We start from the raw sequence: 15,000 nt of genomic DNA, 5'->3' as shown, positions 1-15,000 counted from the left end.
CAATGAGAAGAAAGTGGGAAGTAAATGTATTCTGTGACAATCAACTTATATAAATGGAATTGTGTGTGTGTGTGAGAGAGAAAGAGAGAGAGAGAGAGAGAGAGAGAGAGAGAGAGAGAGAGAAAGAGAGAATACATACGTACGTACGTACTTATGTGTGTATATGTCAAAAGACAAACAACAAAACGAAAGCAGGACGAGTACCTCAGGTCATTTAGAATATTTAATTAGAGCAAGGTGAATCAAAAATGGAGAAGTAAAATTAATAATTACTTTAAATTTTTTAGTTTTTTTTTCTCTTTTTTTTTTATTCACTTTTACTCTAATCAAATATTTTAAATGACCTGAGATACTCATCCTGTCTTCGTTTTGTTGTCATTTTCTTTTAATATATACCTGCTGACTCGGAAGCCTTTCTACGGATTCCTAGCTCCAGCCTCAGGTGTGAGCTTGGAATCTAACGGATGACCATTTATAGCACTTACACAGCATACCTTTTCGTTTAGATCACCAGTGAACTAAACCCCTCATATTCTATATACATACATGCATACATACATACATACCTACATATATATATATATATATATATATATATATATACATATATACATATATATGCCTCTATTTCTTTCCTCTATCTCCACGTGACCGGTGTTCGGCCAAGCCTGACCTTCTTTTTTTGATTCGACTACCATCCGTGCAACATCTATATTCCTCCCTGTGCCTATCAAATCTTATGTCCCTGCCGTAAGGCTTTACTTCTACACACGCCAGCTTAAATTAATTCATCCTTAGTCGAAAGACACCTGTTGTTATGTCCTGTTATTTACATTTGTATTTGTGTAACGTTTCTTCGCATACATTCACTGCTTTCTTCCAAGGAATTTAATGCTCTTAGCTTAGTTTTTCCTTGGAACTGGCCAGATTGGAGCAATTTCGAGTATAATCAGCGGAAATTGCAATGATAATCTGGAACTCGACTGACGAAAGAAAACTCCGAATGACCCGTCGGTGTTTTTTCTTGTCTAGATGTTTTGTTGTCCGTTTTTTGTATCATCTAGCTGTCTGGATGTCTTGCGTTCTTGTCCCATTTTTTGTATTCCTTTATATATATATATATTTATCGACTCCGAAAGGCAAAGTCGACCTCGTCGGCATTTGAACTCAGAACGTAAAAGCAGACGAAATACCGCCAAGCATTATGCCCGGCGTGCTAACGCTTCGGCCAGCTCGCCGCCTTACAGCAACAACAAAACTGCGAGCATAAAAAACAAAACTGTTAGCTTATTATCTGAGAAGGCTGTTTTAACATCATTATAGCCTCCCCATCATCGCCGCCGGACAAAACCATGCATTCGTGCCCCTACATTGGTTGAGCCCCAGGTAATTGCCGAGTGTGACATCTGCCTTAACACGGTATTGTTATTAGATAGTAAAAAAAAACAAACAAAATAAATTATCTCAACTGAATGACACAGAAAACAATACAGTATATGATTTGGTTTCTAGGTTATCGTCTGCCCGGCTGCCATGTTTATACTTCAGGCCGAAAGATATCAGAGTTGACTTATTAGCTCAACTTATTTGAGGTCAAAGTCAAAAGCATCGCAGAGGGGAGGGGGGAGAGCGAGAAAGAGAGAGAGAGAGAGAGAGAGAGAGAGAGAGAGAGAGAGAGAGATCGTTATTTTATCTTTTATCTTCCACTTGTTTCAGTCATTTGACTGTGGCCTTGCTGGAGCACCGCCTTTAGTTGAGCAAATCGACCCCAGGACTTATTCTTTGTAAGCCTAGTACTTATTCTATCGGACTCTTTTTGCCGAACCACTAATGTTACGAGGACGTAAACACACCAACATCTGTTGTCAAGTGATAGTGAAGAGACAGACACAGAAATGTATACACACACACAAGCAGACATGCACACACGCACACACGCATGCACACACATACATACATACATACATACACATACACACACGACGGGCAGCAAGCAGGTACGAACGTTTGCACGCTGGACGAAATGCTCAGCGGTATTTGGCCCGTTGCTACGTTCCCAGTTCAAATTCCGCCGAGGTCGGCTTCGCCTTTCATCCTCCCGAAGTCAAAAATTTAAGTACCAGTGAAATACTGGGGTCGATATAACCGACTAGCTCCTCCACTCTACCAAAAAAAATCAAAAACAAATTTGAGGTCTTTTGTGCCTTCTGTGGAAAGGATTATGTGGAACGATTTGGGGAGATAATTAAGTTTGTAGAATGGAGGGGTGGTGGAAGGGGCATCTGATTAGAGACTCCTTGTTATTTAAGATTAGTTGGAGAAATACATCCGGCCTGTGATAATCATATTCGGTTTACGTAAGAAATTGGTTCATCGTTTTCTTTTTTAGAAAAAAACCTATCCTACATAAGGTGAGGTCTATATTGCTCAAAGATCTTCTTACATTCGATTTAATTGTTGACGTTATGTTTTGTAAGTCAATCCTTTATATCTTCCAATATTGCATTGTTATATTTACCTCATTTCGTATATTTTTACATTATTATGTGTACTTCATTTCGTATAAATGACTGGAGTGGCTGTGTGGTAAGAAGCTTGCTTCCCAACCACATGGTTCCGGGTTCAGTTCCACAGCGTGACACCTTGGGCAAGTGTCTTCTACTCTAGCCTCGGACTGACCACAGCGTTGTGAGTGGATTCGGTAGATGGAAACTGAAAGAAGCTTGTTGTATATATATATGTATATATATATATATATATATATATATATATAGCTTATTTTTCTGTTTAGTTATATTATAAACAATTTTACATTAACCTGAAGGGTTACTCAATATTTTTCTAGAGTATAAACTTATTATTCTTAAGCAAGAATATCATTGACAGTGACTTCGAAGTTTCGGGCTTCCACACTGTTTCCACCTGCCAAATTCACTCATAAAGCATTGGTTGATCCTGGAACTATAGTTGAAGTTCAGATTATTTCTACAGATATTCTATAGAAATTTTAACTATAATTTCTATGGAATATTTGAAGAAACAACCTTAACAAAATAATGTAAAGTGCTCTGTCAACGCAGTAGAATGCGGTATTGACTTATAAAAACATTTAACAAATAAAAGCACGACGGGCCACGATCATGGCCGTCAAGCACAGGTCGACAAGCCACGGTCATAGCCATCAGGCACAGGTCAACAGGCTACGAACGTGGCCCAGATAGATGCATTTAATTTATGGGCATTTGTTGGGGGTCTAGTGTCACTCAAATGCTGCGATACCCCACAGAATGCAAGAGGACTAATAGTTCAACTAATGACTTTCCAGATGATGTAAAACTTGTTAGCATTGTATACTAAGAAGATATTTTAACTAATTTTTTTTTTGTGTGTGTGCATGTAGGCGTCGGAGTGGCTGTGTGATTCAGGTACCAGGTACCTACAAACCATTAATATACTTGAAGACACTAGCAAAGTACCGCGCATTGGGACTAAACCCGAAACCATGTGGTGACAAAACTAACTGCTTAACCACATTAAATCATTTACTTTTGCAGAGAATACCATAAAGTTACAAAATGCCTGAAGTATTCCACAAAGACCCTGCAGGATATCAACTCCGTGTTTATGACTACAACGGATTCTTGGTGCCACCATTCCCAAACGTTCAAGGAATTCTTGAAAAAATTCCCAACGTACCAATAAGAGAAGATAATGTCTTACTTCTCGGCTACATGAAAACTGGTAACGTATTCAGTTGCTGCAGAGGAGGGGACTCCATAGCAACGCTTTCGTTTTATTTATTCAGTCATTTGTCTCCCACTACTGCTTGACAACCGGTGTTGTGTTTATGCCCCCGTAATATAGCGGCCATGTTGGGGCAACATCTGAAGAATTTTTAGTCGAATGAATCAACCGCTTCGTTTGCTGAACCGCTATATTACGGGGGCATAAACACAACACCGGTTGTCAAGCAGTAGTGGGAGACAAACACACACACACACACACACACACACACACACACACACACACACACACACACACACACACAAACACACACGAACACACATAATTATTAAGTTTGAAAACGGAGAGATCCAATGGATACAAATCAATTTATTATCATCTTCACCTACAAGTGTTTTATTACGCATCCAATTTAAACTACAAAACATATATGAATATATAAGCTTGCACTACAAAATACCTTGGGTGGAAAATCATCAGGGCCAGAAAAAGGACAATACAAGGATTACATTATGATCTGTTGGTGGAATACTCCAACATATATATATATATATATATATATATATATATATATATATATATATATATATATATATATATGTATGTATATATATAGGTACGGGAGTAGTTGCGGGGTAAAAGGCTTGCTCACCAACTAAATGGTTCCGGATTCAGTCCCACTGCGTAGCACCTTGGGTGAGTGTCTTCTACTATAGCCTCGGGCCGACCAAAGCCTCGTGAGCGGATTTGGTAGGCGGAAACTGAAAGAAACCCGTCGTATATATGTGTGTGCGTGTATGTATATGTTTGTGTGTCTGTGTTTATCCCCACACACACACACACACACCATCGCTTTACAACCGATGTTGGTGCCTTGACGTCCCCGTAACCTAGCGATTCGGCAAAAGAAACCGATAGGATAAGTACTAGGCTTACAAAGAATAAGTCCTAGGGTCGATTTGTTCAACTAAAGGCAGTACTCCAGCATGGCCGCAGTCAGATGACTCAAACAAATAAAAGAATGAGGCTATTACAGAAGATACTTGCCCAAGATACCACGCCGTGGGACTGAAGCAGAAACAATGTGGTTGAGAAACAAACTTCTTACCGCAAAGCCACGGCTGTGCCTTTGTTTGTTTGTTTGTTTATTTTTAGTATTCATGTATTTAAAGCTCGCTTTGCAGCCACTAAACACACCACAATCGGTTGTCAAGCGATGTTGGAGCAACAAGCACAGACAAACAAACATATACACACATAAATATATACATATACATATATAGGACGGGCTTCTTTCAGTTTCCGTCTACCAAATCTATTCACAAGGCTTTGGTCGGCCTAAGGCTATAGTAGAAGACACTTGCCCAAGATGCCACGCAGTGGGACTGAACTCGGAACCATGTGGTTCGTAAGCAAGCTACTTTATTTCATTAACGATTTGCCTTGAAGGCATTACAAAGAGTGGACGAACAAGGACAGACAAACATGAAGGCCGTAGTAGCTGCTAATTAATATATTACTAGTTTTCTTATTCGGCGTTGCTCATTACGATTTGTAATGGCTGCTCTGAAGGACCGGCATCCGACCACCAGGGTAGACCAGCCACTCCAGCGCCTATATTTTGATTCTTTTTTATTTTAAATTCCACTCCTGAGATTCCAATATTTTCGATATAGGAACCCACTGGATATGGGAAATCTGTGTAATGTTACTCAATGGTTCTGCTGAATACTATCCAGGAAGCAAGACTGCTACCATGATGGAAAAAACAGACGAAACCAGCTTAAGCCAGCTTTCATCACCCAGAGCGTTTAATACCCACCTTTACTTACACCATTTACCAAAAGAGATATTTACTAAAAAGCCTAAAATGATTTTCCTAACACGCAACCCTCGGGATACTGCTGTCTATGCGTACCATCATATATTCCAGTTAAAGGCATTCCAATACGATGGAGATTGGAAAGGATTCTTCGAATTGTTCTTTGATGGCAAAGGTAAGAACACTTTCACTGACATTGATTGTCTTTTAGCTTGTTTCTTACTTGTTTCGCTCATTTGACTGCGGCCATGCTGTAGCACTGTCTTTTTGCCGAACCGCTAAGTTACGGGGATGTAAACACACCAACACTGATTATCAAACCGTGATGACGGACAAACACAGACAAGAACACTCCTCCACACACACACGCGGCTCATTTCACTTCTGTCATTATTATTGGTCAGTCCGTTAACATTTAACCAGTTAACTGATTGATTGGTTGATTATTTGCTCTATCACTCAATCAATCACTTAAGTCTGTTAAAGTCCTAATACATCGGCATTTGTTGATCTCATCAGTGATGTGCCCTTTCTTCTCCAGATCTGCTTCACGGTTATCTGCCTGCCTTTTCACCTAAACGCAGCAGCCGTAATAAAAATGTAAAGTCACTGACTCATCTCTATCAGAGGATTAGAGACTCTCCCATTTATTTCGCCACTAAGTTCCTCTGCATTTATTTGCAGGGTCAGAAAGAAGGGGTAATGCTTTTAGCCGCCGGTGGCCCTTTGAGATCGATGAGATTGATATCGTTCTGTTCCTTTACGAACCATTGCAATTCAACACTTGCGGACAAGATATGAGCTGGAATGGAAATCCAGAGGGACAATGTTTGAGCAAGAAAGGACTCTGGAAACATTGTTTGAGGATCCTATTTTTCTAAACAAGTCAAACACCCAGCTACCATAGTACATCTGAATGGCATTGAAAGGAACTGCTCAAGTTTAGGAGTCAAGCAGTAGTTGATTGTCACCTCCATTTTTAATAGAATTTATAACATCTCTTCACTCTGGATCAAAAGCAATTTTTTGTGGCCAACAGAACTCTTTTGAAAAACTTCCAAAATATTTAGGCTCTAGAACACCTTAACTCATAAAAATCACCGTATATGTATGTACGTCTCTTCTATTTTTAATTATTATAAATCTTCCACCGAGGAGGGAGCCGGTTTCAAACAAATATACAAGGATCCATCTTTGGGATATAGTTAACACAGATAAATTCACATTTGGAACTTGAGAAAAGTCTTGCATATTTTTACTGTTCCACTCAGAGATTGCACTTGTAATGTACGAATCAGCTGGTCGATTTCTCTTTCTGAAAATCCCAGTTTATCCAGAGTCTCCTTTAAGCATTTACTAGCAAAACCTAGTGTTCCAATTATTATTGGTATGAATACGAATTGATATAGAAGCTGGAGGTTTCGAAGCAGTTGCCCATAGATCTCCTCTTTTTCACTGATTTTCAAAGAGACATTTATATCTGTAGGGCAGCTGACTTCTATGATGGCACATCCCTTTGCCCCTCTGTCCCAAACAACGATATCTGGCCTGTTATGTTCACATTTGACAGAAGTTTTGATGGGAATATTCCACCAGAATTCCTTGAGTTGGAGTTTATGAATGTATTCCATAACAGAGGGGTTTTCTAAGTTTATTTCATGACAATCTTTTTCATGGATGATATTGTAAATTGTTTTGGCAACAACATCGTACTGCATAGGGAAGTAGTACTGTGATGAGATTTTAGGACAACTGCTAATCACATGCATGATGTCTTCCACAGAAACATGACATGTATGCATGTACACAGAGGAGGGGAGAGAAAGAGAGAGTTGTCCAATAACTTTTCATAAGTCAGAAAACGGCTGCCGTATAGAGAGATGCAATGCTGATGGTTATGAATTCATCTCACCACAACAGGAATGGTCCAACAGCATGTAACCATTCGGTAACATGTATTGGCTGTTATAAGACAAAATTTATAGTACTGCATGCATGTGTGTGTGTGTGTGTGTGTGTGTTTGTGTGTGTGTGTGTGTGTGTGTGTGTGTGTGTGTGTGTGTGTGTGTACTAAAACCGTAAACAACCTTTTTCTTTTGGTGGAATTAGTTATTTCAAAATATCGTCAGCTTAAATTCTGTGAATAAATATTGTATTATTTCAGTAAGTTATGGCAACTGATTTCAATATATGCTACAGTGGGAGAAAGATATCAGAGACCACCCTGAATTACCCATCCTTATACTAAGGTATGAAGATGTCAAAAAGGTAAACTATTCCATCTCGCTCCTGTCCTTTATTCTTCTATGGAGGTATTATTTTCAATATTCATAAAGTATTTCATATATATATGTAAGAAATTTAAAAACAGGAAACACTTTACATAGTTTTAATATAATTTTTAATATATCTTGTATTGTGTTTGTCGACCGGTTTCGCTTTCGCTATTCATGATATTATGGTTTACAAAAATACAGAACACGTCTTAATATGCACGCACAAATCCCCTTATATATATATATATATATATATATATATATATATATATATATATATATATATATATATATATATATATATATATATATATATATATATATATATATATATATATATATATAGATAGATAGATAGATAGATAGATAGATAGATAGAGTTAATAAAAAAAAACATATATCAGAAAGAAGCACACTCAAAATTTTATATAGTGTTACCCAAGTTTTCGCACTCACAAAGTCAATCCTTGAGGACAGCTCGTCAGACTCTATATGAACATAATGATTTTAAATACCTACGTCGCAGACATGAGCAAACGCTCAGAACTCGAGGAATATGAAAAAGCGTCAATGAATACGGGTTATTTCCCCTTAATCAGAGGGGGGGAACTTTTATAGACTCGGATAGGCCTAACGAGCAAACGGGGAGATAAAATTTTCTAGTAAGTACCGCTTGAAGTGGATGCATTTAGAAAACTCTTCTTTACGACTGTTTAATGCGCCAGGATTTTTATAGTCCTTAAGAATCTTGGTTCTCTCCGTGATGCAGCTCTCGTAACAGTCACTTCCATTAATATACAGGCCCTGATAATCAATTAATTTCCACCTGACATCACACGGTGTCCCTTGATCTTTGAGGTGCCACACATGGTGTGCTAGGGACGTGATAAAATCGTCTTTCTGGAACTCTGAAGGATCACTGGCGGTTAAGAAAACGTTTCTTGAACGAAGTACTCGCCAAACCAATATATTTATAAACATGGAATATGGACCTATTTGCACTCCTGGTAACAAATGGCACGGGGCTGGTCATCCCATGAATGTTTGGTCCTCATCTGAGGTGGCGGAACAGGGAACAACAGATACCTCCTCCAAGTCGTTTGTCCTAGATAGGTCGTTATTTCTAGGTGCGGTGAGGAAACCCTACCCGCCTAACCTCTGCCCGGAACCAAACGTCGAATTCCCTGAACTCACTCGGCCACCACGCCCCTTCTGAGCGACAGCCTCAAAGCAAAAGAAGCTCATGCTAGCTGTCCTTCCGCTCACTCATTTCTACTCGTTCCTGCCCTTCCTGAGCCTCTACTTCCTTCCCCCCACTCGTCAGCCCCATAGGAACATGCTGACCAAAAGCATCCTATTGATTACCATTCTATTACCGATCTAGAACATTTTCTAACGTTCTTTATTTTAAATGGCTTAATATAATTTGAAGGAGAATTTCGAACCGTTTATATTTATTTTAGGATCCAGTGGGCAGTGTGGCTAAATTAGCTGAATTTTTAGGGCTTCCCAGAAATGACCAACTCTTTGAAGCTATTGCTGACCAATGCAGTTTCGACAAAATGAAGGAAGCTAAACCTGGTCCCAAATTGAAATCCCCCAATGAATCAATTTACCGTAAAGGTATAGTGTCTTTCATTGATAACCCCTTTTCCCAATAATTTCCTTTCGGTCACAGTTCTTTCAGATTAGACTCTGTGTGTGTGTGTGGGTGGGTGTGTGTGTGTGTGTGCTTATCCCTGGAAATTCTTGATATTGACTACATTTCTACATTCCAATACGGAATATTCTGGAAATTGTTCTCCTATTATATAAGCCATACAAAGCGGTCAGCTAGCAGAATCGTTAGCATTCCGGACTAAATGCTGAGCCGCATTTCGTCCGTCTTTACATTCTAAGTTCAAAATCCGCCGAGGTCGACTTTGCCTTTCATCGTTTTGGGATCGAAGCTCCAATTAAGTACTAGGATGGTCGATTGTAATCGATCTCTCTACTTCCTCCCAAAATTGCTGGCCTTGTACCAAAAATTGAAACCAATATACGAGGTATACAGCAAACTACTAATTATAAACAGGAATTATGAAACAGGAAATTCTCACGTCCAAAATGTCCTCTATTTCACAGGTATCGTTGGAGACTGGAAGAATTGGTTCACAGTTTCTCAAGAAGAGAGATTCCAAGTGGAGTGCGACGAGTTTGACAAACAGTCTACATTGTTTAGTACTAAGTGCTAAATGTCACTTTAGTATTACTATAACTTACACACAGACACAAACACATACACGCAAACACAAACACACACACACACACACACACATCTAATTATAAATAAGGACAAAAAAAAAATTTCCTTGCCGATATGCTGTAATAATATAAGTGAAAATATTTTATGTGGTTAGACGATTTAGCATCTGTTTTAGTTGTATATTGGCAAAGAAATTTTTTTTCTTTCTGCCCTCATTTATAATTGTATCTATAATTTTCACCTTAAAAGGCATTTTTCATATGCTGGCCACTGATAAAACTTTTAATAAAATTTTATCCTTATATTAGAAGTATATATATGTTGTTATGTATACCTATGATATAATGAAGCAAGAGAACTTACAATATTTTCCGAAGGTGGCGAGATAAACGTTTGGCAGAAGTGAAATAACGTTGGTATGGATAACAAATATATATACAGGAAGTGATCAGGTAATTTCGTTTACTTCCTGTTAAAAAGGGTAGTTGAGAAGACAGCTAGAGCTTGGCGCAGATAGTACCAAAACGAGAGGCGGAGCTGCATACGGGTCGGACCGTTCACTACCTACCTTTGAACAATTGAGGACTGGACGTAATCTCAATATTTGAACATTAATTTCCCTGTTTGAACAATTTCTGTTGTTGCGATCAGAAGTTTACCCTTTTTTTTTACATTAGAATTTGTCTGATCGTAACAATGTATATATGCAATCTGTTGTGGCTCCTAGTGAAGAAACAAAGAGCGCACCCATGGATACAGTGAATGACTATAATATAGTTTAATGATGGTCATAACTCAGACTTCAGTGTGAAGGTAATAATATCCCAGGCTCATCAGAATGGCGTCTTTTGCATACCCTACATATCCTACCCGTCTGATGAATGTCGGTATTACCTTCACACGAAACTTTACACCATGATCAATGTTAATATGATTGTCTTTATATATAGGTACATACACGTTTATTGTATGTATGTATGTATGTATGTATGTATGTAGTTTCAAAACTAAAAACAGACATGCCCGAAGTTGATTTGGAGGAGAGTGGACAGGCATGACATTGAAGAGGTGATTAGCAACGAAAAGACTTTGAACAAGCATAACTTTTTGATTGATTAACAAACAATCGATTGATTAGTTGCTTAAATAGCAAACCATTTAAAGAATAATAAAGAAATGAGATTGAACCTGTGCGTGTGTTTATTATTGGCGCAATGATCCTCCCGAGATACAACAACTTGTACATATATATATATTTATACGATGAGGTTATGTTTAGGGATGAAGTTGTTTTCTATACTACCCATGTAGACAGGTGGCAAATGTATTCCAAGTGGCATACCCAGAGCTACTAACTCTTCAAGAGGTATAGATTTCTTTGTAGATATCCCAAAGATAATTTCTATTATTCAAGCCAATAGGAAACTCTCTAATGGCGCTGTCGCCATACTCTCATCTTGTCTTTAGACTACGTAGAAAAATATATGCGATTCCCTTCGTCTGTCATTGAATTGCTGAGTAATTGTCATGGCTTAGTTATAGTCGTTTCACGTGATTGGCCGAATAACTGACCAATCAGCATTGAGCCATCACGTGATTTGACCTTCATGAGCTTTCTTTTTGTACTCTATATAAAGTCACTTTTTGCGGCAGCCCTTTGCACAGTGTTAAAGGCAGGTGAGGGAGATGTGAGAAGCACCTCTTCTCTAGCCAGACTGTCCAAGCAGACAGCTGTCACAGATTGTACTGTGTCAGAATGAGCTTAGCGAAATGTGCCTCCATCCTTACTAGGGATATTTGCACACCATGTTGAAACCAACCGATTCGTTTACACATCTTACCTCTTGACACACGGCGTAGAGACCATCGCGGTAACAACTACATTCTCATTTGCATTCACCAACACGATTTTTTTCAGAATGCTAAACAGCTGTTTCGACGACTCCATGCTCATATTTCTATTCTCCAGTTGAGCAGATAGGAGCTACAGATTGACCGTCATGAATTTAGCATGGTATTTCTCCAGTCGTGACAGCATAGTCACAAAGCTATACCAGAAATTTTGTCATAAGCTACAGAGTTTGTCTCTTCCAACTTGCATGAATTGTTACCTGTGTCCTTCATTCACAGACCAACATGGAAAATACTCTGTGCAATAAATAAAGCTTCTGTTAATTGTTTGCGATTGTTGTTCACGATTTACATGCAGCTAGAAACCTTACAATACCACCAGAGAAGAAACAGCACCTCGTGACAATATATATATATATATATATATATATATGTGTGTGTGTGTGTGTGTATGATACTGTAATATATAAAGCAATATCAACGCGTCATTTGGCTTCTTTCCCGCTTCACTGAGAGTCTGCGGATTCTCTAGAATCATTTATTCCTCTAACCATCAATCTCCACACACACACACACACACACACACACACACACACACACACACACACACACACACACACACACACACACACACACAGAAACACATACACACACTCATATATGAATGCATGTGTGTGAAAAGAAAGAAAAAGAAGAGAGACGAGAGAACGGAAAAGAGGGGAATCGCTCGCGTGTCCCCTCTCCTTCCTTCTGGAGAGAGAGAGAGAGAGAGAGAGAGAGAGAGAGAGAGAGAGAGAGAGAGAGAAAGAGAGTGAGAGAGAGCGAAAGAGAGTGTGTGATCGAGCGAGACATGAAGTCGAGCTAGAACAACCCAGAAGCCAATTCACACTTGCTTTAGAAGATAATGTTATTTACTGGAGAAATTTGGTTTTAGAACAATAATTAGCTTTGCATAAAAACGGGGAGGGTGGGGGAAAGACAGATCTGCCTTGTCAGTGCAGCTCAGCCAACAGATTTATCTGATAAGGTTAACACTTGAATATTCATTACAACGAACGTAGTTGTTCTTCGAGTGCTTTCTTTACAATCATTCCATTTACCCGCGTTTGTTTAAACTGCATTAGTCATATACGTTTACATTATCATTTCGTTAATATTAGCTCTAGCATGCGTGCATTAAACCAATAAAGTACGGTTTGAATCGATAGTCTACCTTAATTGATATCTTCATATCCAAATGACTAGGTGAATTGGAGACAGAATCGTTAGAGCTACGAACTAATTGCTTTGCGGTCTATAGTTACGTTTCTTTAATTTGTAAGTTCGAATCCCGCTCACGTACATTTTGTCGTTAAGGTCAAACTAAAGGGCTTGACCCAAGCAATAAAAAAAAAACAGAAAAAAATAGTGTAATAGGTGTAAAACATTTTACTCTAAACGAATATGGAAAAAAATGCGCGCTCGCGAACGGTGGGGTGAGGGAAAAGTCTCGGAAAAATTCACATCCTTTGACCTTGACTTTTAAACTCCAGTGCTTGACCCCGAGGAAAAACAAAAAAAAAATAGTGTAATAGGTGTAAAATAACATGTAGTAAATGAAAATGAAAAAAGAATGCGCGCTGGCGAACGTGGGGGTGGGGGAGAGGACTCGGAAAATTCACATCGTGAATGTTCCGAGTCGTCATCATTTTTTTCCACATTAACTCGAATTTTTAGCAGGAAGATAACCCAATTTTTTTATGGCAATTTTTTAATGCGGGTGAGATAACCAAAAGGTACCCCCGCAAAAAAAGCTACTTGGAACATTAGCAGAAAACATTAGTTGTGGTTGTTTAGCTGTAAGTGGGGCATGATTGAAAAGAGTTATGATAAAAGGTATTATGAGCATGACTAATACGTCATTCTCTCTCTCTCTCTCTCTCTCCTCTAAGTTAGGTACATCCTTGACCACGTTATCCGGCGTCTTTTTCCTTTTAAGACAGTCCGGTATGATATGAACGAGATCTAGTTGTTATTTCGAGCATGTACAGCAACCATGGTACATGATAATATTGGAATAATCGCTTGGTATATAAGTTCTTTCTCAATTAATGTTTCAAACGTCGGTCAAGCAAAATGAGTTTCAGCATCCGGTGAGAACAAAACTGCAAGACGGTAGAAAAAATCAAGCAACCATCTCCATTTTAAGTAACAGCAGAGATAAACATTAGCCAGAGGAATTCATAGATAATCATTAATGCAAATATTCATATCGTTTGGTTGCTTCTCTGCCTGTATGAGATTAGACAATCAGACAGTTTACTGATAAGAACAATTTTGTAAAGGAGAGAGTATGGCCTTATTCCGTCGACCTTCGATTCTATTCAATCTCAGAATATCATAGAATTAAACCAAATATTGCAAAGCATTTCAGAGAACATTCTGCTAATATTGCTTTCAAATTTTCGCACATGGCCAGCAAGTTCGGGAATGATGTTGGAGGATAGTCGATTACATCGATCTCAGTTGGTGCCTGTTTTATCGACTCTGAAAGAATTAGTAACAAAGTCAACCATGGCGAAATTTGAACTCAGAACGTAATGATGGACGAAATGCCGCTGAGTATATAGTCCGGCGTGCTAACGATTCTGCCAGGTCGCAGTCTTATATTCAGCTAACAATGGTTTCATATTTTGGTACAAGGCAAGAAATTTCAAGGAAGGGACTAATTCGATTAAATCGACCCCATTGCACAACTGGTACTTATTTTATCGACCCATAAAAGAATATAAGGCAGTGAGCTTGGCAGTATCATTAACACGCTGAGTAAATTCTTAGCGGCATTTTGTCTGTCTTTACGTTCTGAGTTCAAATTCCGCCGAGGTCGACTTTGCCTTTCATCCTTTCGCGGTAGATAAATTAAATACCAGTTACGACCTGGGGTTGATCTAATCGACTTAATCCCTTTGTCTGTCCTTGTTTATCCCCTCTATGTTTAGCCCCTTGTGGGCAATAAAGAAATAAGAAACGTTAGCACGCCGGGCGAAATGCTTAGTGGTATTTCGTCTGCCGTTACGTTCTGA

The 15,000-nt window shown here is 38.7% G+C and overlaps 2 protein-coding genes across 5 annotated transcripts in view; one reads left to right on the top strand and one right to left on the bottom strand.

Annotated features, from left to right (window-relative positions):
- Window positions 1-11,274, top strand: part of LOC106869518 (sulfotransferase 1B1) — an 11,572-nt gene extending 298 nt beyond the window's left edge. The window contains 5 exon segments of the mRNA XM_052970278.2: window positions 3,555-3,741; window positions 5,421-5,741; window positions 7,731-7,834; window positions 9,306-9,465; window positions 9,967-11,274. Of these exon segments, the coding sequence (XP_052826238.2) occupies window positions 3,576-3,741; window positions 5,421-5,741; window positions 7,731-7,834; window positions 9,306-9,465; window positions 9,967-10,076 (861 nt within the window). The 5' untranslated portion in view covers window positions 3,555-3,575 and the 3' untranslated portion in view covers window positions 10,077-11,274.
- Window positions 1-15,000, bottom strand: part of LOC106869523 (sulfotransferase 6B1) — a 47,799-nt gene that overhangs the window by 9,434 nt on the left and 23,365 nt on the right. The window contains exon 1 of one of the 4 annotated variants that reach the window (XM_089356859.1): window positions 10,451-10,472. The exons of 1 other annotated variant lie outside the window; for it this stretch is intronic. The gene's annotated coding sequence lies outside the window, so the exon portion shown is untranslated. Of the gene's footprint in view, window positions 82-396; window positions 550-10,450; window positions 10,473-15,000 lie in introns of those variants that run through there. 2 more of the 4 variants (XM_089356856.1, XM_089356854.1) reach the window with 2 other exon arrangements.

This window comes from Octopus bimaculoides, chromosome 8 (assembly GCF_046866305.1).
Source record: "Octopus bimaculoides isolate indiv1 chromosome 8, ASM4686630v1, whole genome shotgun sequence".
Taxonomy (NCBI): domain Eukaryota; kingdom Metazoa; phylum Mollusca; class Cephalopoda; order Octopoda; family Octopodidae; genus Octopus; species Octopus bimaculoides.
Note: the sequence above shows the minus strand (reverse complement) of the source record. Positions and strands in the feature narration are given on the sequence as shown.